We start from the raw sequence: 25,463 nt of genomic DNA, 5'->3' as shown, positions 1-25,463 counted from the left end.
ATCTACATGCAGTACTGCAATATACAGTATTGTAGAGAAAAATTTAGTTAAGTTTGAAGAGAAATTTAAATTGTTTTATTTTGGAATTATTTTGTTTTTAATTTCAAGGTAAACACTTTCTTCTGTGCACATTCTCGAGTATTCTTTTGTACCTTTGATTTGATATTAATTTTTTAATCAACACTTACTTTGTTGTAAAACTTACTAAAAGAACATAGCATACATGTTGAGTTTTTCATCAATGCAAACTACTATTTATATGATTGTGATGGCTAATTTTATATATCAACATGACTTACCCATGGAGTGTCTAAATTTTGGATCAAACATTCTGGGATTGTCTGTGAGGGTGTTTCTGAATGAGGCCGATTCACATTAGGAAGGGCAATCTGTTTTATTTAGTCTATGATTCAAATGTTCGTAATTGGGTCTTAAGAGTTTATTACTTTTAAACATTAAAATTATATTTATAATAATACAGCATTACAAAAACATAATTATAGCAAGACATTTGCCTACTTTGTTTCATTTATAATAGATACTAAAATAACTAAAACTGATTTAATGAGGCAACAGTATTGTGTTTTTATGCACATCCTGATTTAACACTCAGTTTCAGTCTCATAATTTAAAAAGGAAGACAAGTTCATTTTGTGCAACAAAAATAATGTAAGCTGTTTATCAGAAAGTTTTGTCTGTGAGAGTAAGATAACAGACAGGAAATTAATACTTAGCTTAATAATTTAAGTAATTTAACAGGTAGTTTTCATGTTTGGAATTTGTGGTAAGTTTAATCTTTAAACTATATAACTGTTGTTCCTATAGACTCTATGGCATTTGTATTTAGGACATATGAATATAAATAGCACAATTAGATAACATATATTAAATATCAGTCCATTATAATATTTTTCTCCCCACAATGCTATTATTTCATAAATGTTAGAATTTTTTTAATTTTTTTATTTATTATTTTTGAGAAACACAGAAAGAGAGAGAGCAGGGGAGGGCTAGAAAGAGAGGGAAAATCTCAAGCAGGGTCCGTGTTGTCAGTGCAGAGAACATGGGCTCGAATTCATGAAACTGAGATCATGACCTGAGCTGAAATCAAGAGTCGGACGCTCAACCTACTGAACTATCCAAGTTCTCCTGAAAACTCAAATTTTAAACAATGACCAGGGGTGGGAAAAAAGAGGGAGAAAATTTTACCAAGAAAATTTAGAGAATCCAAACATTAGAAAGTTGAAATTTTTAAGGTCTGTATTAAATTCTAACAAAATATTGTTTGTTTGTATCTCAATCCTAAAATTATAATGTTAATTTTATTTTTAGATGTGACTATCTATTGTTTGATTTTATTTACTTGCATTTTTATTTTCAAATCTTAAATAACTGTAGAAGTTTTCTTAGCTTGAAATATTTATCATGTAGTTGAGTTTCACAGAAAGATAGATCCCTGGATTTTCCTTGCTTCAGAGGTTAAAAAGTTAATTTTCTAATCTGCATCAGGGAATTATTAACATTAAAAGTAATTTAATATACTTTGACTACTTTCTTGCCCTCTTCCCTACAGGCAATCTGTATTTCATGTCACTGTCACTTGACTGAATAAAGACAATCTTATCACATGAAACTTTTAAAGAATTAACACATACAAATATGTTTAGTTAATTTATTAGAATTACTTATTGAATTGAGAAGGATTTTAAGTCAGTTAAGTTAAAGGATTGAGCTGCAAATGGTTTTTAACCAAAATGGATGTTTTTGTTAAGACATAAAATATTCATTATTTAAAATTGGCTGATTTTGATAATTCTCAAGCTCTTTCAGATAATATTGATATATCAATTAGTTTTTATTGCATGTTATTTATATTTCATTAGAAATCATAATGTATACAATTTTAGAAACTAAAGTTCTAATATTACAAAAAAAAAACAGGGACAAAAAGATCAAATTATCCCATTAAAAATGAGTCAAAGACATGAATAAACATTTTTCCAAAGAAGACATCCTGATGGCTAACAGATACATGAAAAGATGCTCTACATCATTCATCATCAGAAAAATACAAATGAAACTACAATGAAATATCACCTCACACCTGTCAGAATGGCTAACATCAACAAGATAAGAAACAAACAGGGGCTGGTGAGGATGTGGAGAAAGGGTAACCCTCTTACACTGTTAGTGGGAATGCAAATGGGTACAAGCAGGTTGGAAAACAGTATGGAGTTTCCTCAAAAGGTTAAAAATAGAACTACACTACAATACAGCAGTTGCACTACTAGGTACTTATACAAATAATACAAAAGTACTAATTTGAAAGGATTCATGCACCCCAGTGTTTAGAGCAGCATTACCAACATTAGTCAAGTTGTGGAAAAAAAAAAAACAAAAAACAAATGTTCATCATGTGATGAATGGATAAAGAGGTGGTATCTATATACAATAGAATATTACACAGCCATAAAAAAGAATGAAATCATACCATTTGCAATGACATGGGTAGAGATAGAGTATTGTGCTAAGAGAAATAAGTCAGAGAAAGACAAATGCCATATGAGTTAACTCATATGTGGAATTTAAGAAAAAGAAAAATCATGGGGGAAAAAAGAAGAAAACAAAGAAACAGACTCTTAAATATAGAGAACAAACTGATGGTTACCAGAGGGGGGGTGGGTTGGGGATGGGCTAAATAGGTGATGGGTTTAATAAGAGTGCACTTGTGATGAACACCAGGTGTTCTATGTACATGTTGAATCACTAAGTTGTACACCTGAAATTAATATTACACTCTCTATTAACTAAATGGAATGTACATAAAAACTAAAAAAAATCAAGCACATTATATTTTCTTAATATTGTGGATTCTACTTGAAATATATACTTCTTTGGTTTAATATTTGAAATATATATATATACACATACATAATTTCTCCAAGCTTTGAGATTTAATTAAACCTTTTCAACTTAAAAATTGAAAAACTTGCTTGAGCGCAGCTCAACAAGACAAATATTTTTATCTAATATCCATTATGTCAGTCATTTGCCAATTATATAAATTTATATTGATTTTTATTTTTATGCCAACATTATAGTCTTTATTTTGAAAAGGTTTTTGTGGGGTGCCTGGGTGGCTTAGTCGGTTAAGCGTCCGACTTCAGCTCAGGTCATGATCTCATGATCCGTGAGTTCAAGCCCCACGTCGGGCTCTAGGCTGATGGCTCAGAGCCTGGAGCCTGCTTCCGATTCTGTGTCTCCCTCTCTCTGCCCCTCCCCCGTTCATGCTCTGTCTCTCTTTGTCTCAAAAATAAATAAACACTAAAAAAAAATTTAAAAAAAAATGTTTTTGGAAAGGTTTTTTTTTTACTGTTTTCTTCTAAGAGTAATATATATATATATATACACACACACACACACATACATTGTATATATATACACACACACACACATGAATGTGTACACATATATATTAGTAAACGAATCAGTAAGTTAGATATTGTGTTAATATAATATTACTACAAGTTAATTTGAAACAATTGATTTTACCATTGTGTAATTATGTGCCACACTTAGGAGCTCTGTACAACCCTGGGTATCTCCAAATGATCGAATCCTTAAGCAGTTTGAAGGGTGGAGCTTCCTTATGAGAAAATTGGAGCAGACTTCAATGACTTGAGTCAGCTGCAAGAGACAAGCTGCAGCCAGCAAATTTTCAATAGTATCTTCTTTTAAATGCAGGACACCTAGATGGTTTGAAAAAGTAAAGAATGATTATATGTCCCATTATGTAAGACATGAATGTGCTAGCTACTTGAATTTTTCATTTTCTCTAATTTCTAGGGCTATCTTTTCTAGTGCACAGTAACCACTGTGGGGATATCTTTTGGGGTCTCAAAATACTCTTTTGAGGCCATCATATGCAAGGGAGTCTGTATAAACACTAATAAGATGGCTGAAGGGAGCCAGACTAGATTATCAAATACAATTGTAGCAAATGAACACTGAACACTATTATTGCAAAGAACAGCAACTAGTTATTTCTTTATAATTTTAGACCTGCATCTAAATCTTATATCAACTGGCTGGTCCAGTTGGAAAACCATGCGACTCTTAATCTTGGGGTCATGATTTAGAGACCCATGTTGGGGGTAGAGATTCCTTAAATAAAAACTTTTAATAAAAGCAAAATAAATGTTATATAAACTGTAAGCAATATGATTCAAGGAGCATTATATTATATTGTATAAGGACCATACAATTGCCCATACAGGTAACATTTATATGGAAAAAAAAAAAAAACATTTGGTAACTAAGTAGAACACTAATGTTATCTGTCCATTTTTTCTTTGCATCTACATTATTAATTGATAAGAATAACTTGCTCAGATATTATGCATAGAACTGACACCTGGCATTGTCTCAAAAGAAAAATAATATTGCTAATAGTTCATAAATAAATGTTTGTATGATTATTTTCTCAGATATAAAAAAAGGCTCTGTTTAAAAATATCTGTGAAGAGATCTTTAAAATATTCAGAGCCATTTAAGCTATTTTCTGTGTGTGTGTGTGTGTGTGTGTGTGTGTGTAGTTTTTGGAGGAAGCATTATTGATAAATTATTGCAAATGTTATGTTAGTAAGTTGTATTCCTTTTTTTTTTTGTTTATCCAAGCTATAGGTAAGTTATAAAGAATGACATTTTCTATGGATATGTTCTATAAATTATCCTTTGATAGTTTTCCCTGCAAAATGCACTCATATGGAGTCTATATGTTTGCATAAACATAAAGAAAACAGCTGTGAGATGCTCTGTATTTGGTTCAGCCTCTAAATATGTTGCAAAAGGATCTGGTCCATCAGCAGACTTTCTTGTGTTGTTTTATTTTTGTCCTGGATTTTGAAGGGAAAGTCCTGCCCATATCTCATGAGACCCAGAGAAGTTATCAAGTATTCTCAGCTCCAGATATAAAGCTTAACATCCTATATGCATTGAAACTTGGCCTGGTTATTAAGAATATTCATTTCTTAATAAATAAAATTGTAAAGCTCCTAGAAGAAAACGCTAAAAAATCTTATTGACATTGGTATTGGCAATAATTTCTTGTATAATATACCAAAAGACAGGCAACTACAACTAAAATAAACAAGTGGGACTTCATCAAAGTAAAGAACTTCTTCATAGCAAAGTAAATATAAAATATATTGAAAAGGCAATATACAGAATGAGAGAAAAACACTGCAAACCATATATCTGATAAGGGGTTAATGACAAAAATATATAAAGGACTCATAGAATACAATAGTACAAAAGCAAATAATCCAATTAAAAATGAGCAAATAACCTAAATAAACATTTTTTTCCAAAGACATACAAATAACCAATAGGGACATGAAAATGTGCTTAACATCACTAATTATCAGGTAAATGTAAACCAAAACACATTCCCATTAGGATGGCTATTAGCAAAAAGAGCAGGGATAACCAATGTTGGTGAGGCTTCGAAGAAAAGGGAGTATTTACACATTGTTTGTGGGAATGTAAATAGATACAGCTTTATGGAAAACAGTATGGTGTTTTCTGAAATAATTGGAAAATAAAACTACCTTATCATTCAGCAACTCCACTCCTGATTGTATGTACAAAGAAATAAAATCAGCATCTTAAGAGACATCTGGACTCCCATGTTTGTTGCAGCATTATTAGCAATAGCTAAGATATGAAAACAGCCAAACAATATACAGATCCTTCAACAGTTGGATGTATATATATATATATATATATATGTAGCACCTTAGGAATGCCAAGTAGAGTTTTGGTTTCCAGGCAGGGGCTGGGAGGGGGAAATAGGGAGGTTCATCTCAAAAGGTGTAAATTTTCAGTTATAGGAAGTATAAGTTCTGAGAATCTAAAATACAGCATGGTGTCTATAGTTAATAATATGGTATTGGGTACTGTGTACTTGAAAATTATTGAGAGTATATCTTAAGCATTCTCACCACAAAAACAATTAATAATTTGAGATAATGTGTACATCATTATTAATGATTATAATTAATATAATAATAAGGTAATTATTATTAATTATCTTCATCTTAGTAATTATTCCACTTGCATATATATAGCAAATTATCACATAGTACACTTTAAATATAGACACTTATATTTTTCAATTATTCCTCAATAAATTTGGAATTAATTAATTAATTAATTAATATTTCTTGGCCCCCAAACTCATCTTATTACCTTTGCCTTATAGTTTGAGTAAATATGACTTTGTTATTTCAAAGGAAAGACTAAGTCTCTAATATAGAGTTGGACTTTGTATGTACTTTGTATGGACTTTGTATGTATGTAGAGAGTTCCTCTCTAGTTTTTACAAATGAGAATGTATCCACAACATTCAAGAGAAAGACAGATATATGCTTGTATTTTTGTGTTAAAATAGCTTTATTCTCTCAGGGTCAAAATTTTATGTTATATTATTTATCTCTTACTCTTTCATAATACTGAATTTAAAACCTGATTCTGCACTTTACTACCTTCATAAAGTTACTTAACTAGTCAATCCTTCAATTTTCTCATTTGCAGAATAGAAATAATATTAATGTAAGTTATATGATGTAGAGTTATTGTGAGGATTGAATGACTTAATACGTGCCACTTTACCTGTGTAAGCATACTGCACCAAGGAATTAAGTGCATTAGGATCAACTCCTTCCATCCTGACCTCTTCTTGTTTGGCTTCAAATACATCATTAGTAAACATTGCAGCAAAATAATAGGACACTGAACTGAGAACCAACCTGGAAATGGGAATGATTCATAGGAACTTAAATGAGACCAGTATATCATTGAAAATCTTGAAATGCAGTCAATAAGTTTTTAACACTGCTGAGTTCGTTATCTGCATGAATCTTTCACAGTTCAGTAAAGTATAGTGAAATTAGAATGGTGAATTAGGTAAGTTTATTTTCTTTTGAGGATTTGTGATGTTTTACATGTATTTCTTTAAAATTTGGCTCTTTTAAATATCACACAGGGAAATGGATCATATATGCTAATGCTTTTTCAATATAGGAAGATAAAAAGATACTTTCCTCAGCATTCTAATTTGTTTTCAATGGACAAATTCATTCTCATTCGAGTGCTTTACTAACAAAATGTTCTGTCTGCATAAGGATACTTACCGATGGGCTGGAATTCGGAGGTGTCCCACAATAAGTAGTACATCACACAGTTGTTTCTCTTTCAGATAGTTCTCAATTTTGTGAAGAGTTTGTTCTGCATGATTTACAGCATGAAACTGCTCCTTAGATCTATGATCATTCATTTCTTCAGGATATTGTGTATCTAATCTAAAAGGGGTGTAAGAGTGAAAATATGGTTTATTCTCTTAATGAGTATATAAATGTCCAATGCAAATTTTGGCACATCAAATTCTAAGAGAAATATGCTGGATTAGATAAAGTTTAAATATGCCTTCCAATCTTAAATATTTCACTATAATTACTGTCTAGCCTTCCATTAAAGTGAAGTGTCATGATTCATATTTTTACCTGGAATGAAACCATAAATTTGTATAGTTCCATTGCAGGGCTAGTGGTAATTTTTTTATTTTTATTTTTTTTAACGTTTATTTATTTTTGAGACAGAGAGAGACAGAGCATGAACAGGGGAGGGGCAGAGAGAGAGGGAGACACAGAATCTGAAACAGGCTCCAGGCTCTCATCTGTCAGCACAGAGCCCGACGCGGGGCTCGAACTCACGGACCGTGAGATCACGACCTGAGCCGAAGTCGGATGCTTAACCGACCAAGCCACCCAGGTGCCCCGCTAGTGGTAATTTTTATATGCACAAACATAAACTTCAAAATGCCAGCCTTTTTCTTTGATTTTTATTGGTATCACAATTATGTTATTAGGCACAAAATCATAGACATGATTCAAAATATTTTTAAAATTTGATTATGAACTGAAACTTCTCCATAGAATACTCATTACACAACAGAAATATTTCTTGAAGAATCTCAAACTTGAGATTTCTCTACAATATGTCAGCCCCATCAAGAGAATATACAATTTCCATCTTACATATACTTTTTCAGGATTTATTGAGACATAATTAATATAGAACATTGTGTGTGTTTAAGATGTACAATGTAATGAATTAATATATGTATGTATTTTGAAGTTATTACTACAATAAGGTTAATTAACACATCCATCACCTCACATAGTTACCATTTTTCATGTGTGTGGTTAAAACATTTAAGATCTATGATCTTAGGAGAATTTCAAGTTAAGATGGTGGAGCAGCATGGAGATCCTCAGCTTGTCTTGTCCCTGACACAGCTAGATCAGCATCAAGACATTTTGCACACCTAGGAAATTGATCTTAGGTTAACACAACAATCTGTATAATTTGAGCCACAGAACTCAGGAGGTACATGGCACAAAGCTGTGAACTGTGGGAGAAAAGCTGTGGAGGGTAGGAAGCTGTTTTTGCATAGAGAGGATGGAGAAAGGGGGAGAGTGCAGGAAAAACACTAGTCCAAAAGTAGTTAGAGAAAAAGAGAAAGAGTGAAAATACTTGCCCAAATGTAGTTGGACAGAAAGAAAGAGTGAATACACTCACAGGGGACTGAACAAGAAATTTGTTCCCCAAAACCACTGATGGCAAGAAAGGAGAGGGTTTCAATACCACCAGGATTCTATAAACAGTGGAGTTCAGAGTCTAAAGTTCCAGAGCTCAGTGCTTGTGGTGCTCTGGTGAGGAAGCAGGGTGAATCCCCAGGAGCAGGGAGTGGGGTCTGATGGGTCTGTATGCCACATGGGGAGAAGCAGTTCCCCTGCTTGGAGAACATTTGGTAGAGACCATATGGCCTCCCCAAAGGCATAGGTCCCAGCAGACTCTGGAGAGCAGCCACATTTGCTGGTATTGGGACAAAGATGCCAGAGTGCAGTGAAACTTGGTGTCAGCTGTGTTTTGTGATTTGCCATGATCTCTGAATGTCTGCTGTTGCACGATTATACAAACATTTTCTGGGGTGAACTGGCACCCGGCCATTGCTCAGGGAAACCCTCCCCCAGAAAGTTGACATGGGTCCAAGCCACAGGGGTCTCTGAAGTTTGGGGTTTTAAAACACAAAACCATCTGAGATAAAACTCTAGAAGGAGGTGTCCCTTGGCAGGCTGATGGGATGGATAAGGACAGGGTATAGGCAGGGAGTGGATGGAGGTCTGAGACAAAGGAGGGGTGCTTGATCGCAGGTAAGTGAGAGAGTGAATTTCTTGTCCCAGAGACGAGGGAGCTGGATTTCCTTGGTCTCCTGCAAACAAGCATGCTCATACATGCACTTATACTCTACACTGATCCACCACAGTAAGCTAAGCAGTGCCACCTAGTGGGGAACAGAGCCATAACACGGAGGCCTGCCCAATTGCACCCTCTAAGCATAACCCCTAGAAAACCAGCAGAAACCCCTCCACCTGCTTAGTATACGGACTTTAGAGTGATTCATAATATCACTTCTAGGGGAACCTGGATGTAAACTCATTTGGGTTTCATTTTGTTTGCTGGTTCATTTATAACTTCATTTTGTTTGATTCTGTTTTTCAAATATTTTTTTTCTTTTGTTTTCTTGGATATAGAAAAATGTATTTTTATTTTCTTTTTTTAATTTTTAAATTAGTTTTTATTTTAATTTGTAATTTTTAAAATTTTTATTCTATTTTATTTTGTTTTATTCTATTTATTATATACATTTTTAATTTTTAAATTTATTAACTTTTGTCTTTACTTGCTTTTCTTTCCCTTTTTTCTCTGTTCTATCAAGCTTCTTTCAACAGGCAGACCAAAACACACCTAAGATATAGCTTCCTTTTATTATATTGTTTTGTTTTTACGTTTTTAATTTTTATTTTATTTTTCTTCCTCCAAAATGACAAAATGAAGGAATTCCCCCCAGAAGAAAGAACAGGAAAATGACAGCCAGAGTCTTAAAACATATATATAAGCAAAATGTCTGAATTAGAATTTACAACCATGACAATAAGTGTACTAGCTAGGGGTTGAAAAACAATAGAATCCAATTCTGCAGACATAAAAGAAGTAAAAGCTAGTTAGGACGAAATACTATAACCAAGATGCAATCAAATAGATGCCACGACAGCAAGGATAGATGAAGAAGAACAGTGAATCAACAATATAGAACACAAAATTGGGGAAAATAATGAAGCAGATAAAAGAGGGAAACAAAGGCAACAGAGCACAATTCAAGACTTAGAGAACTCAGTGACTTATTAAAAAGGAATAACAACTGAATCATAGGAGTCCCAGAATATGAAGAGAGAGAAGAAAGGGGCAGAAGCATTACGGGAGCAAATTATAGTGGAAAATTTCCTAATCTGGGGAAGGACAGAGACATTAAAATCTAAGAAGCACAGAGAACTCACATTAGCTTCCACAAAAACTGACCATCAACAAAGCATATTATAGCCAAATTCACAAAATACACAGACAAGGAAATAATTATGAATGCAGCAAGGGAAAAAATCCTTAACCTATAAAGGAAGACAGATCAGATTCACAGAAAACTTACTTATCCACAGAAACTCGACAGGCCAGAAAGGAGTGGCAGGATATATTCAAGGTACTGAATCAAAAACAAAACAAAACAAAACAAAACAAAAGGAGACAATAATTATTTATCCAGCAAGGCTGCCATTCAATATAGAAGGAGAGACAAAGAGTTTCCCAGACAAACATAATCTAAAGGAGTTTGCGACCACTAAACCAGCCCAGCAAGACATTTTAAGGGGGACTCTTTGAGTGGAGAAAAGAAAAACAAAACAAAACAAAAAAGAACAAAAGCGGCAAAGACTATAAAGGACCAGAGAACATCACTCTACAGGCAACATGATGGCACTAAATTCATATCTTTCAGGACTCTCTCTAAATGTCAATGGACTAAGAGCTCCAATCTGAAGACATAAGGTATCAGAATGGATAAGAAAACAAGACTCATGTATATGCTGTTTACAAGAGACTCATTTTAGATGTAAAGACACCTACAGATTGAAAGTAAGGGGGTGGAAAACATTTGTTATGGTAATGGTTATCAAAAGAAAGCAGAGTAGCCATACTTATATCAGACAAACTAGATTTTAAAATAAAGACTGTAACAAGAAATGAAGAAAGGCATTATATCATAATTAAGGGTTGTATCAACCAAAAAGATCTAACAATTGTTGATATTTATGTCCCCAACATGAAAAATCCAAAATTTAAATCAATTAATCACAAGCATAAAGAATATCATTGATAATCATACCATAATAGTAGGGGACTTCAATACCCCAGTTATAGAAATAAGCAGATAATCTAAGCAGAAACTCAACAAGGAAACAATGGCTTTGAATGATCCAGTGGACCAGATAGACTTAACAGATATATTCAGAACATTTTATCCTAAAGGAGCAGAATACACATTCTTCTCGAGTGCACATGGAACATTCTTCATATTAAACCACATACTGGAAAACAAATCAGCCCTCAAAAAGTACAAAAAGATCAAGATCATACCGTGCATATTTTCAGACCACAAAGATATGAAACTTGAAATAAACCACAAGAAAAGCAATAGAAAAAACATGAATACTTGTAGATTAAAGACCAACCTACTGAAGAATGAATGGGTTAACCAAGAAATTAAAGAGGAAATTAAAAAATACTTAGAAGACAATGAAAATGAAAACATGACAGTCCAAAACCTCTGAGATGCAGCAAAGGAGGTCATAAGAGGGAAGTATATAGTAAGCCAGGCCTTCTTAAAGAAGGAAGAAGGGTCTCAAATACACAACCTAATTTATACTTAAAAGAGCTGGGAAAAGAACAGCAAATAGTGCCCAAACCCAGCAGAAAAAGGGAAATAATAAAGATTAGAGTAGAATTCAATGATACTGAAAAAAACAAAAAAACAATAAAAAAAAAGTAGAACATATCAAAAAAAAAAAAAAAAAACAGAAGCTGGTTCTTTGTAAGAATTACAAAAATTGACATACCCCTATCCAGACTGATCAAAAGCAAAAAGGAAACGACCCAAATAAATGAAATCACGAATGAAATAGGAAAGATCACAACTAACAATGCAGAAATACAAACAATAATAAGAGAATATTATGATCAATTATATGCCACACATTGGTCAATCTGGAAGAAATGAACAAATTCCTAGAAACATATAACCTACCAAAACTGAAACAGGAAGAAATAGAAAATTTGAACAGACTCATAACCAGTAAAGAAATTGAATAATTAAAGAAAAACCTCCCACCAAACAAGAGTCCAGGGCCGGATAGCTTTTCAGGGGAATTTCACCAAACATTTAAAGAAAGATTTAACATGTATTCTTTTGAAGCTGTACCAAAAAAAAAAAAAAACACAAAAAACAAAAAACAAAAAACAAACAAAACAAAACAAAACAAACAAACAAATAAAAAACACCACTAGAGGAAAATTTCCAAAGTCATTCTATGAGACCAGCATTACCTTGATTCCAAAACCAGACAAACACCCCACCAAAAAGGAGAGCTACATACCAATTTCCCTGATGAACATGGATGCAAAAATTCTCAACAATATACTAGCAAACTGGATCCAACAATCCATTAGAATAATTATTCACCATGATAAAGAAGGACTTATTCCTGGGATGCAGGACTGGTTCACTATCCACAAACCCATCAATGTGACACATCACATTAATAAAATAAAGGTAAGAACCACCTTATCATCTCAGTAGATGCAGAGAAAGCACTGGAAAAAAAATATAGGATATTTTCATGAATAAAAGAAAACAAAAACTATCAGGAAATCAGGGATAGAAGGAGATCATAAAAGCCATGAACAATAGACCCACCACTAATATCATCCTCAATGGGGAAAAACTGAGATCTTTCCCCCTAAGGTCAGGAACATGACAGGGATGTCCACTTTCACCACTGTTATTCAACATAGTATTGGAAGTTCTAGCCTCAGCAATCAGACAAAACAAAGAAATAAAAGCCCTCCAAATCGGCAAGGAGGAAGTCAAGCTTTCACTTTTTTCAGATGACATGATACTCTATACAGAAAACCCAAAAGATTCCACCAAAAACTGCTAGAACTGATCCATGAATTCAGCAAAGTGGCAGGATATAAAATCAATGCACAGAAATCGGTTGCATTTCTATACACCAATAATGAAGCAGCAGAAACAGAAATCAAGGAATGGATCCTATTTACAATTGCACCAAAAAACATAAGATACCTAGGAATAAAACTAACCAAAGAGGTGAAAAATCTACACACTGAGAACTAGAGAAAATTTCTAATAGAAATTGAAGAAGACACAAATAAATGGAGAACATTCCATGCTCACGGATTGGAACAACAAACACTGTTACAATGTTGATACTACCCAAAGCAATCTACACGTTCAATGCAATCCCTATCAAAATAACACCAGTATTCTTCACAGGCCTACAGCACACAAACCAAAATTCGTATGGAACCAGAAAAGACCCTGAGTAGCCAAACCACTCCTGAAAAAGACAACCAAAGCTGGAGGCATCGCAATCCCACACTTCAAGATATATTACAAAGCTATAATCATCAAGACAGTATGTCACTGACACGAAATCAGACACATAGATGAATGTAACAGAATAGAGAACCCAGAATCAGACCCACAAATTTATGGCCAACTAATCTTTGACAAAGCAGGAAAGAATATCCAATGGAAGAAAGACGGTCTCTTCAGCAAATGGTCTTGGGAAAACTTGACAACAATGTGCAGAAGAATGAACCTGGACCATTTTCTCACACAAAACACAAAAATAAACTCAAAATGGATGAAAGATCTAAATGTAAGGCATGAAGCCATCAAAATCCTAGAGCAGAAACCAGGCAACAACCTCTTTGACCTTGGCCTTAGCAACTTCTTACTCAGCATGTCTCTGGAGACAAGGGAGACAAAAGAAGAAATGAAATATTGGGACCTCATCAAAAAGCTTTTGCACATGAAGGAAACAATCAGCAAAACTAAAAGACAACTAACAGAATGGGAGAAGATATTTGCAAATGACATATCAGAATAAGGGTTAGCATCCAAATTATATAAATAACATATCAAAATTAACACCCCAAAAACAAATAATCCAGTGAAGAAATGGTCAAAAGACAGGTACAGACACTTTTGCAAAGAAGACATACAGATGGCCAACACATACATGAAAAAATGGTCAACATCACTTATCATCATGGAAATACAAATCAAAACCACAATGAGATACAACCTCACACTTGTCAGAAAGACTAACATTAACTCAGGCAACAACAATTGTTGGTGATGATGTGGAGAAGGAGCAACTTCTTTGCACTGCTGGTGGGAATGCAAAATGGTACAGCCACTCTGGACAACAATTTGGAGTTTCCTCAATAATTAAAATAGACCTACCCTACGAACCAGAAAATGCACTACTAGGTATTTATCCAAAGAATACAAAAATGCTGATTCCAGCATTTACTCCAATGTTTATAACAGCACTATTGACAAGAGCCAAAGTATGTAAAAAGCCCAAATGTCCATTGACTGATAAATGGATAAAGAAGATGCAAAATATAAACACAATGGAATATTATTTGATGATCAAAAAGAATGAAATGTTGCCATTTGCAACAATAGTGTATTATGCTAAGTGAAATAAGTCAGAGAGAGAAAATATATAATTTCACTCATATGTGGAATTTTACATACAAAACATGAACATAAAGGAAGGGAAGCAAAACAAATATAAAAACAGAGAGGGAGACAATGCTTAATAGACTATTTAATACTGAGAACAAACAGAGGGTTTCTGGAAGGTTGTTGTGGGGGGGGATGGGTTAAATGGGCAAGGAACATTAGGGATGACACATGTTGGAATGAGCACTGGGTGTTATATGTACGTGATGAATCACTAAATTCTATACTTGAAATAATTATTATACTATATTTTAACTAACTTGGATTTAATTTTTTTAAAAAGAGAGAGACCAAAATCAATAAGGCCATGTCTACTGTTTAAGTAAGAGATCCAGTTCGGTAATACTATTTTTGTATGCCAAGCCTACATTGTAATATAAAGCAAGATAGATTTCCTGTGTGAGTTACAAGTGGATTTTAAGGCAATTACAAAGGAGAAATTACAAAAATGCTTAACATGATGACAACATGGTGAGAAAAAATGTATTGCTACTTCTAATAGGTAGTGTAAAAGAATTTTGTGTTTTAAAAAAGTGTGTGGTTATTTTAACATTGCTTGTAGAATTTGAAGTGCTTGTATGTTAAATACCACTGCTTGCTGCTTTTACCAGCATCAAGTTAAAGGGCACATTAGAAATGACACAGTTCTATGTCCCTGGTTTCAGGGCAAAAGGAGCTCAGGTGACTATAGATTATGATGGTAAATATGGCTTTAATTACAAACATGAGAGGATTCATGGAAGACTAGAAGAGAGCAGGAAAAATACGATGTTGAAAAAAATCAAACATTTTGGTGCTGAAGGGCTGTATTGAAAATACATAATCCATCCATAATGCATCTCCTAAAATGGGCTGATTAATTAATGTCCTCACTACCCCAGGATTCACATTCTTTGGAAATGACTTTTATTAAATTTCAATAAATTGTTAGTCCCAATGGTATTTTATTTCACAAATATGGATGAGTTCATATATATCTTTAGGTCACTTGGTCAGAATGCTTGAGAAAAAGAATATGGAATCATGTTCACATTCCATAGTCTTAGTTATCCTCATTGTTGTTGCTGCTTCATTTGCCTGGTCCCCATATGACATGGCCTAAGGACAGGAGGAGAGAACAATGCCTACATTGGCAATTCCAATGCCAAAACTCTGGGCATCTGCAGCCAGCTCCAGCTAGCTTCAGGGACATCACTTGATAGCCTGGGATCTGATGCTTTTCCCCAGAATGACTGATGGGGAGTGATGGACAGTGAAATATTTTGTCATGAGAAAGTGTTGAACAGCCATTTCAGGATTAAAGTCAGCTGCAATGATCTAACGTCCTTTTTCTGATTAGTTTTCTGGATTCCTGGCATTTCTCTTTGCTTAGAAAGAATGATCTGATCACTTCACACTAAAACAGAAAGGGGCAAGTAAAATGAAAGTTGGGTATTAATGGATGAGTAAGAAGTCACTGAGGTGGGAGGGGGGAAGATTTCAGGGAGCTGGAAAAGTTATGTAAATTTCATATAAAAGATTTATTTTTTATGCTTGGAAATTAAAATTTTTTCATATTTAAAAATATCTATTGTCTTAGGAACTTTCAAGTATACAATACAGTATTGTTAACTATAGTCACCAGGCTGTACTTTAGATTCCCAGAGCTCATTCACCTTTAACTGGAAGTTTGTACCCTTTGACTACTTAGGCAAATATGATGACTGTTGAATTTACAATGATGAAAGCGGTCTACATGTCTTTTCAGCATCACAACATGGTGGAGTTTAAATACTAACACAAGCATATAGAGGCTTACAATCAGTAGAAGCATAAATATTTAATGGTCAGATGAATACACTTAAATACTTTTCTTATTACCTTTCTTGCTTCCAGGGATCACTTTCTAACCACCATTAGTTTTAGGCTCCCCCACCCCCAACTCATCCTGTGTTTCTCTGAACACAATTGGTCCAGGGTGAAATTATTCTCGTTTAATTTAAATAAACGGTTCATCTCTGAATCTTCTTAACCTTTAAAGACTCTTTGGGACATTCACTCACATTATTATATAGATAATTAATGTAGCATGGTATGAATATCCTTAAAACTTGCCTGATACAAAATGTGTCTGTTTGTTTTGGAAAGGAACAATAATTTTTCACCATAGACTAGAAAGAATTCAGGTTTCACTTAACTCAGTCATCCTAATATTTTCTCTGCTCAAGTAATGGTTTGATTTACATTGAGTCAATCACATATTCAATGCCATATTATCTTAGCTTTCCTCATGTATACCCCATAATTTATTGAAGAGGGGTATATTCTAAAGGAGGAATATAATTTGGGAAGTTCTGGCCATGAAATAATTTTATTCTGTGAATTTTCTTCAGCCTAATTTGGTTAAGGGCATAAAGCATCTTTAATTACTAACTAATTTGGAATGTGTATACTTTGGGACATCAATTTTTGAGATATCTGCAATATTTTTTATAATTAAAATGTAGATTTTTAGAATATAAAAATCCTATCAATATGAACCACACACAATTTTGTTAGATTTCAAAAGACAGAGGCAACTGTATCTTGTGTATCATCAGGAAACAAGAAATTAGTACTCAAAAATTATAGGTAGATCAAATTAAGGCATTAAAAATATAACACAAATATTAATCTGAATATATAAAACCATTATAATCTATTCTTGGTCATTATCTAAGCAGAATATAATAAAATAAGTCAAACAAATGACCTAACAACAACAATTAAACTAGTGAAATAAAACCCAATTTTAATAAGTTCCCAGAGCTCATGAATTACAATTCTGTTTCCTCCATTTTAGATACTGTAATGTCAAGTCAGATGTTACAATAGAAGCCGATGCATTAGAGAATGTTCTTCCATTTTCTTTATTGTATGGTATCTACAGATGGAAACAGGGGAGACAACATGCTGAAATGAAAAAAAAAGCATAAAAATGCCTGGGTTTAGTTCCTGCCCTTGTAAATATAAACTAAGTGATCTTGGGCAAGTCACTTTATTTTTCTAAGCTTTAATTTTCTCCTACAAAATTGGAATGAAAATAATACTAATACCAATATTACCAATAATAATGCTTATGTCACATAGCTTTTCAAATGACTACATGAGAAAATTGTACTTGGAATAATCACTATAAATGTTAAGTCTTGAGTTCATCCTAACTACTAAGATATAGTTATTTCCATAAATATCTTTAAAGTTTTTTTGTCTGAAACTATCATTTAATTAATAAGCTTCAGTTTTTAGAGCAGTTATAGGACTATAAAAAATTTTAGAAGTACAGATAATTCTTTACTTTTGGTTGTCACAACTAAGGAAGAGTGCTACTGGCATCAAATGGATAGAGACCAGAGATACTAGTAAACATCCTACAATGCACAGGACAGCCCTCTACAACAACTGCTCAGCCCAAAATGTCAAAGGTTCCAAGGTAGAACATCTCTGGTCTACCTTTTAATTCTTTAGTTAGCTTTTTAAGCCTTTGAAAGAAGATACTATGGTTAAAAATTTTTATAAGGATGCACATAATACAATTTATTTGCACAAAATGAACATGCAATCCCTGATTTAATATTCAAGCCAAATTTCAGTGACTATTATTACACATTAACTTTTTTTTTACTATGGCAAAATGATTAAATTTATTGAGTTTTGAGAATGAGGAGGGGAACTGAGTCTATTGCTGCAAATAACCATTATTGTAAATGAAATTTTACCATACCAAAAAACTATTTTTAAGTTTATTTATTTATTTTGAGAGAGAGAGAGAGAGAGAGAAAGAGAGAGACATGGAGAGGAGAGAAAGAATCCGAAGCAGGCCCCTCACTGTCAGTGCAAAGCCTGATGTGGGACTTGAATGAATGAAGCATGAAGAATGAAGCATGAGATCATGACTTGAGATGAAGTCAAGAGTCAGATTTTCTTTTTAATATTGATTTGTTTTTGAGAGAGAGATGGAGAAAGAGCAGGGGAGGGGCAGAGAGAGAGGGAGACACAGAAACTGAAACAGGCTCCAAGCCCCGAGCTGTCAGCACACAGCCTGACTCCGGCCGGGCTCAAGCTCATAAACTGTGAGATCATGACATGAGCTGAAGTTGGACACTTAACCAACTGAGTCACCCAGACACCACAAGAATCAGATGCTTAACTGACTGAGCCACCATGTGCCCCCCAAAAAACTATTCTAAAATGGAATATTTTAGAACAGTTTTAGATTTACAGAACAATTGAGATAACAGAAAATTACATACCCATACACAATTCCCCCAGTTATTAATATTTACATTAATAAGAAACATTTTAATAATTAATAAACCAATCCTGATGCATTATTATTGACTAAAATTCATACTTCATATTTCTTCACATTTTACTTAGTGTCCTTTTACTATTCTAAAGTCTCCTCCAGAGATCACAGTCAGCTATGTCCTTAGGCTCCCCTTGGTTGTGATAATAACTCAGACTTCCCTTATTTTTGATGATGTTGAAAATGTTGAGGTGTACTGGACCGATATTTTATATAATGCCTTTCAATTAGAATTTGTTTGCTTTTTTTCTCATAATGAGTCAAGGGTTATAAATTTGGGGGGGGGAGACTAAAGAGGAAAAATGCCATGCTCATCACATTATAGATAGGGTGCTTTCTGTCAACATGGCTGAACCACTGTTGATGTGAACATTGATCACCTGGCTGAGATAGTGTTTGTCAAGGTTCTTTACTGTAAAGGTCCTCTTTTTTTGCTCTTTCCATCCTGTTCTCTTTGGAAGGTAGTCAATACATACAGACAACACTTAAGGAGTGAGACATTATAGTCTACCTCTTTGGAGGGTAGTTACATAAATTATTTTAAAATCTTACGCATGATATGTATACCTTTTCCTGTCTTCTCTAGCCTGACATGGACTGCCTGATTCCACTAGTTGTTGGAAAACAAAACAAAACAAAACAAAAACTTAGTATCTGCTGTTCTGTCTGTGCTGGCAAGTTTTAGTACTGGGAATCCTCTTTCTCCGCCTTCTGCTAGTACCTCACCTCTTCTGCCTTCCCTTCCCCTTCTTCTGTTTCTGCACCACCTTAGGTGCAGACTACATAACTGCCTCCTTAGTGACTCAGACACCATCAGCTCCTCCTCCCATCCTCCATGTCAAGAAACAAAGAGCACTCCCTTGGACCACCCACTTCAGATTCCCCCACCAGTGTTCCAGTTAAAAATTGACTATGGGGAACAAATTGTCTTAAGTGGACCCAAATAAAAGATATTCAGTATTTAAACTAATTTAAGTTTGTTGGTTTAATGAAGATACACACGTCTTTAGAGTTATAAGCATTTAATATGGAATTTATTCTATCTAGGGTTACTGAAGGTCAAGTAAGCTCATGTTATCTCTGTTCCAATTTGTAAACAAAAAGATAACTTAAAATGATGGTTAATTTTGTCTGTCTCATAGTTTTCATGGGTAATTTTTAAGATAGCTTTCAAAGTCTTTGGTAACCTAAAACATTAAAGTTTCACTTGCATAATAAATGGGACTGAATTCAGTGGGCTTATAGGACTTTTAAAAATAGAATGGAATGCTAAAGCATTGATTATTGATTTCTGATTGCAGAGAAACTAAGGCTATTTGGATCTGTTGGTAAACATGCTTTGTGCGTAAGTGGTTCATAAATTTGTCATCTAAAAATATCTGGTGTAACAGTTCACAATTGGTTACCACTTAGTTTTCACTGGAGACTATGGTTTCTAAGAGTAAAAAATCTGCTAAATGTAGTTAAGACTGATGGGATATGATCCTGATTTCACATATCCTGTGGTGTCTGATAAATGCTTTCAGTGGATTTTTTTTACCAAATCTATGGAATTTCAAAGTGCTATGGCAGACTTTTTCAGCAAACTTACCTATTCTAAGACAAATTATTATAACAATTACTTCTTTTAAATATAACTTTAACCAAAAGGATATCTCCACAGCCAATTTTACAAGCAATCACTGTTTTTATAGATTGCTCAGGAAAAACTACTGAATCTGCCATTACTTGGTTTCAACAACAATGGCATAATCTCCAAAGGACAAATGCCTACTGCAAGAACATAATTAAAGGTAGTCATTATGCATTTACAGCACTTTCTTAGCTAATCTATTAACATTGTAGGTGATTCTCAATATGTAGTTTATGTGATACAGAATATAGAAAAGGCCACGATTAAGGAATTAAGGGAATCCCCTTTACTGTTGTTATTTTTAACTTTACAAGCCTTACTAGAAAAACGAAAACACTTTCATCTTATCACTCAAGATCACATACAGGCTTACTTGGTCCATTAACAGAAGGAAATGAGATTGCAGACCAATTTGGTGGCTAAAACATGGCTTTTATTTTTTTAAAAAAATATGAAATTTATTGTCAAATTGGTTTCCATACAACACCCAGTGCTCACCCCAAAAGGTGTTCTCCTCAATGCCATCACCCACCCTCCCCTCCCTCCCAACCCCCATCAATCTTCAGTTTGTTCTCAGTTTTTAAGAGTCTCTTATGCTTTGGCTCTCTCCCACTCTAACCTCTTTTTTTTTCCCCTCCCCAATGGGTTTCTGTTAAGTTTCTCAGGATCCACATAAGACTGAAACCATATGGTATCTGTCTTTCTCTGTATGGCTTATTTCACTTAGCATCACACTCTCCAGTTCCATCCACGTTGCTACAAAAGGCCACATTTCATTCTTTCTCATTGCCACATAGTATTCCATTGTGTATATAAACCACAATTTCCTTATCCATTCATCAGTTGATGGACATTTAGGCTCTTTCCATAATTTGGCTATTGTTGAGAGTGCTGCTATAAACATTGGGGTACAAGTGCCCCTATGCATCAGTACTCCTGTATCCCTTGGGTAAATTCCTAGCAGTGCTATTGCTGGGTCATAGGGTAGGTCTATTTTTAATTTTTTTGGGAAACTCCATGCTGTTTTCCAGAGTGGCTGTCCCAGTTTGCATTCCCACCAACAGTGCAAGAGGGTTCCCCTTTCTCCACATTCTCTCCAGCATCTATAGTCTCCTGATTTGTTCATTTTGGCCACTCTGACTGGCGTGAGGTGATATCTGAGTGTGGTTTTGATTTCTATTTCCCTGATGAGGAGTGACGTTGAGCTTCTTTTCATGTGCCTGTTGGCCATCTGGATGTCTTCTTTAGAGAAGTGTCTATTCATGTTTTCTGCCCATTTCTTCATTGGATTATCTGTTTTTCGGGTGTGGAGTTTGGTGAGCTCTTTATAGATTTTGGATACTAGCCCTTTGTCCTATATGTCATTTGCAAATATCTTTCCCCATTCCGTTGGCTGCCTTTTCGTTTTGTTGGTTGTTTCCTTTATTGTGCAGAAGCTTTTTATCTTCATAAGGTCCATGTAGTTCATTTTTGCTTTTAATTCCCTTGCCTTTAGATATGTGTCAAGTAAGAGATTGCTATGGCTGAGGTCAGAGAGGTCTTTGCCTGCTTTCTCCTCTAGGGTTTGGATGGTTTCCTGTCACACATTCAGGTTCTTTATCCATTTTGAGTTTATTTTTGTGAATGGTGTGAGAAAGTGGTCTAGTTTCAACCTTCTGCATGTTGCTGTCCAGTTCTCCCAGCACCATTCGTGAAAGAGACTGTCTTTTTTCCATTGGATATTCTTTCCTGCTTTGTCAAAGAAGAGTTGGCCATACGTTTGTGGGTCTAGTTCTGGGGTTTCTATTCTACTCCATTGGTCTATGTGTCTGTTTTTGTGCCAATACCATGCTGTCTTGATGATGACAGCTTTGTAGTAGAGGCTAAAGTCTGGGATTGTGATGCCTCCTGCTTTGGTCTTCTTCTTCAAAATTACTTTGGCTATTCGGGGCCTTTTGTGATTCCATATAATTTTAGGATTGCTTGTTCTAGTTTCGAGAAGAATGCTGGTGCAAATTTTGATTGGGATTGCATTGAATGTGTAGACAGCTTTGGGTAGTATTGACATTTTGACAATATTTATTCTTCCAATCCATGAACAGGGAATGTCTTTCCATTTTTTTATATCTTCTTCAATTACCTTCATAAGCTTTCTATAGTTTTCAGCATACAGATCTTTTATATCCTTGGTTAGATTTATTCCTAGGTATTTTATGCTTCTTGGTGCAATTGTGAATGGGATCAGTTTCTTTATTTGTCTTTCTCTTGCTTCATTATTAGTGTATAAGAATGCAACTGATTTCTGTACATTGATTTTGTATCCTGCAACTTTGCTAAATTCATGTATTAGCTCTAGCAGACTTTTGGTGGGGTCTATCGGATTTTCCATGTATAATATCATGTCATCTGCAAAAAGCAAAAGCTTGACTTCATCTTTGCCAATTTTGATGCCTTTGATTTCCTTTTGTTGTCTGATTGCTGATGCTAGAACTTCCAACACTATGTTAAACAACAGCGGTGAGAGTGGGCATCCCTGTCGTGTTCCTGATCTCAGGGAGAAAGCTCTCAGTTTTTCCCCATTGAGGATGATGTTAGCTGTGGGCTTTTCATAAATGGCTTTTATGATGTTTAAGTATGTTCCTTCTATCCCGACTTTCTCAAGGGTTTTTATTAAGAAATAATGCTGAATTTTGTCAAATGCCTTTTCTGCATCGATTGACAGGATCATATGGTTCTTATCTTTTCTTTGATTAATGTGATGTATCACGTTGATTGATTTGTGAATGTTGAACCAGCCCTGCATCCCAGGAATGAATCCCACTTAATCATGGTGAATAAATCTTTTTATATGCTTTTGAATTCGATTTGCTAGTATCTTATTGAGAATTTTTGCATCCATATTCATCAGGGATATTGGCCTGTAGTTCTCTTTCTTTACTGGGTCTCTGTCTGGTTTAGGAATCAAAGTAATACTGGCTTCATAGAATGAGTCTGGAAGTTTTCCTTCCCTTTCTATTTCTTGGAATAGCTTGAGAAAGATAGGTATTATCTCTGCTTTAAACGTCTGGTAGAACTCCCCTGGGAAGCCATCTGGTCCTGGACTCTTATTTGTTGGGAGATTTTTGATGACTGATTCAATTTCTTTGCTGGTTATGGGTCTGTTCAAGCTTTCTATTTCCTCCAGTTTGAGTTTTGAAGTGTGTGGGTGTTTAGGAATTTGTCCATTTCTTCCAGGTTTTCCAGGTTGTTGGCATATAATTTTTAATAGTATTTACTGATAATTGTTTGTATCTCTGAGGGATTGGGTGTAATAATTCCATTTTCATTCTTGATTTTATCTATTTGGGTCATCTCCCTTTTCTTTTTCAGAAACCTGGCTAAAGGTTTATCAATTTTGTTTATTTTTTCAAAAAACCAACTCTTGGTTTCGTTGATCTGCTCTACAGTTTTTCAGATTCTATATTGTTTATATCTGCTCTGATCCTTATTATTTGTCTTCTTTTGCTATGTTTAGGCTGTCTTTGCTGTTCTGCTTCTATTTCCTTTAGGTGTGCTGTTAGATTTTGTATTTGGGATTTTTCTTGTTTCTTGAGATAGGCCTGGATTGCAATGTATTTTCCTCTCAGGACTGCCTTTGCTGCATATCAAAGCGTTTGGATTGTTGTGTTTTCATTTTCGTTTGTTTCCATATATTTTTTAATTTCTTCTCTAATTGCCTGGTTGACCCACTCATTCTTCAGTAGGGTGTTCTTTAACCTCCATGCTTTTGGAGGATTTCCAGACTTTTTCCTGGGGTTGATTTCAAGCTTCATAGCATTGTGGTCTGCAAGTATGCATGGTATGATTTCAATTCTTGTAAACTTATGAAAGGCTGTTTTGTGACCCAGTATATGATCTATCTTGGAGAATGTTCCATGTGCACTCGAGAAGAAAGTATATTCCGTTGCTTTGGGATGCAGACTTCTAAATATATCTGTAAAGTCCATTTGATCCAATGTATCATTCAGGGCCCTTGTTTCTTTACTGACGGTGTTTCTAGATGATGTATCCATTGTTGTAAGTGGAGTTTTAAAATCCCCTGCAATTACCACATTCTAATCAATAAGGTTGGTTATGTTTGTGAGTAATTGTTTTATATATCTGGGGGCTTCTGTATTTGGCGCATAGACATTTATAATTGTTAGCGCTTCCTGATGGATAGACCCTGTGATTATTATATAATGCCCTTCTTCATCTCTTGTTACAGCCTTTAATTTAAAGTCTAGTTTGTCTGATATAAGTATGGCTACTCCAGCTTTCTTTTGACTTCCAGTAGCATGATAAATAGTTGTCCATCCCCTCACTCTCAATCTGAAGTTGTCCTCAGGTCTAAAATGAGTCTCTTGTGGACAGCAAATAGATGGCTTTCCTTTTTTTATCCATTCTGATACCCTATGCCTTTTGGCTGGCACATTTAGTCCATTTATATTCAGTGTTATTATAGAAAGATACGGGTTTAGAGTCATTGTGATATCCGTAGGTTTCATGCTTGTAGTGATGTCTCTGTTACTTTGTCTCACAGGATCCCCCTTAGGATCTCTTGTAGGGCTCGTTTAGTGGTGACAATTTCCTTCAGTTTTTGTTTATTTGGGAAGACCTTTATCTCTCCTTCTATTCTAAATTACAGACTTGCTGGATAGAGGATTCTTGGCTGCATATTTTTTCTGTTCATCACATTGAAAATCTCTTGCCAT

General features: G+C 34.5%; 1 protein-coding gene across 1 annotated transcript in view; it reads right to left on the bottom strand.

Annotated features, from left to right (window-relative positions):
- The window catches only part of KLHL4 (kelch like family member 4), a 167,295-nt gene that overhangs the window by 41,320 nt on the left and 100,512 nt on the right, over positions 1-25,463 (bottom strand). The window contains 3 exon segments of the mRNA XM_049644031.1: positions 3,553-3,749; positions 6,673-6,809; positions 7,194-7,361. Coding sequence (XP_049499988.1) covers positions 3,553-3,749; positions 6,673-6,809; positions 7,194-7,361 — 502 coding nt within the window.

The sequence above is a fragment of the Panthera uncia genome, chromosome X, assembly GCF_023721935.1.
Source record: "Panthera uncia isolate 11264 chromosome X, Puncia_PCG_1.0, whole genome shotgun sequence".
Taxonomy (NCBI): Eukaryota; Metazoa; Chordata; class Mammalia; order Carnivora; family Felidae; genus Panthera; species Panthera uncia.
Note: the sequence above shows the minus strand (reverse complement) of the source record. Positions and strands in the feature narration are given on the sequence as shown.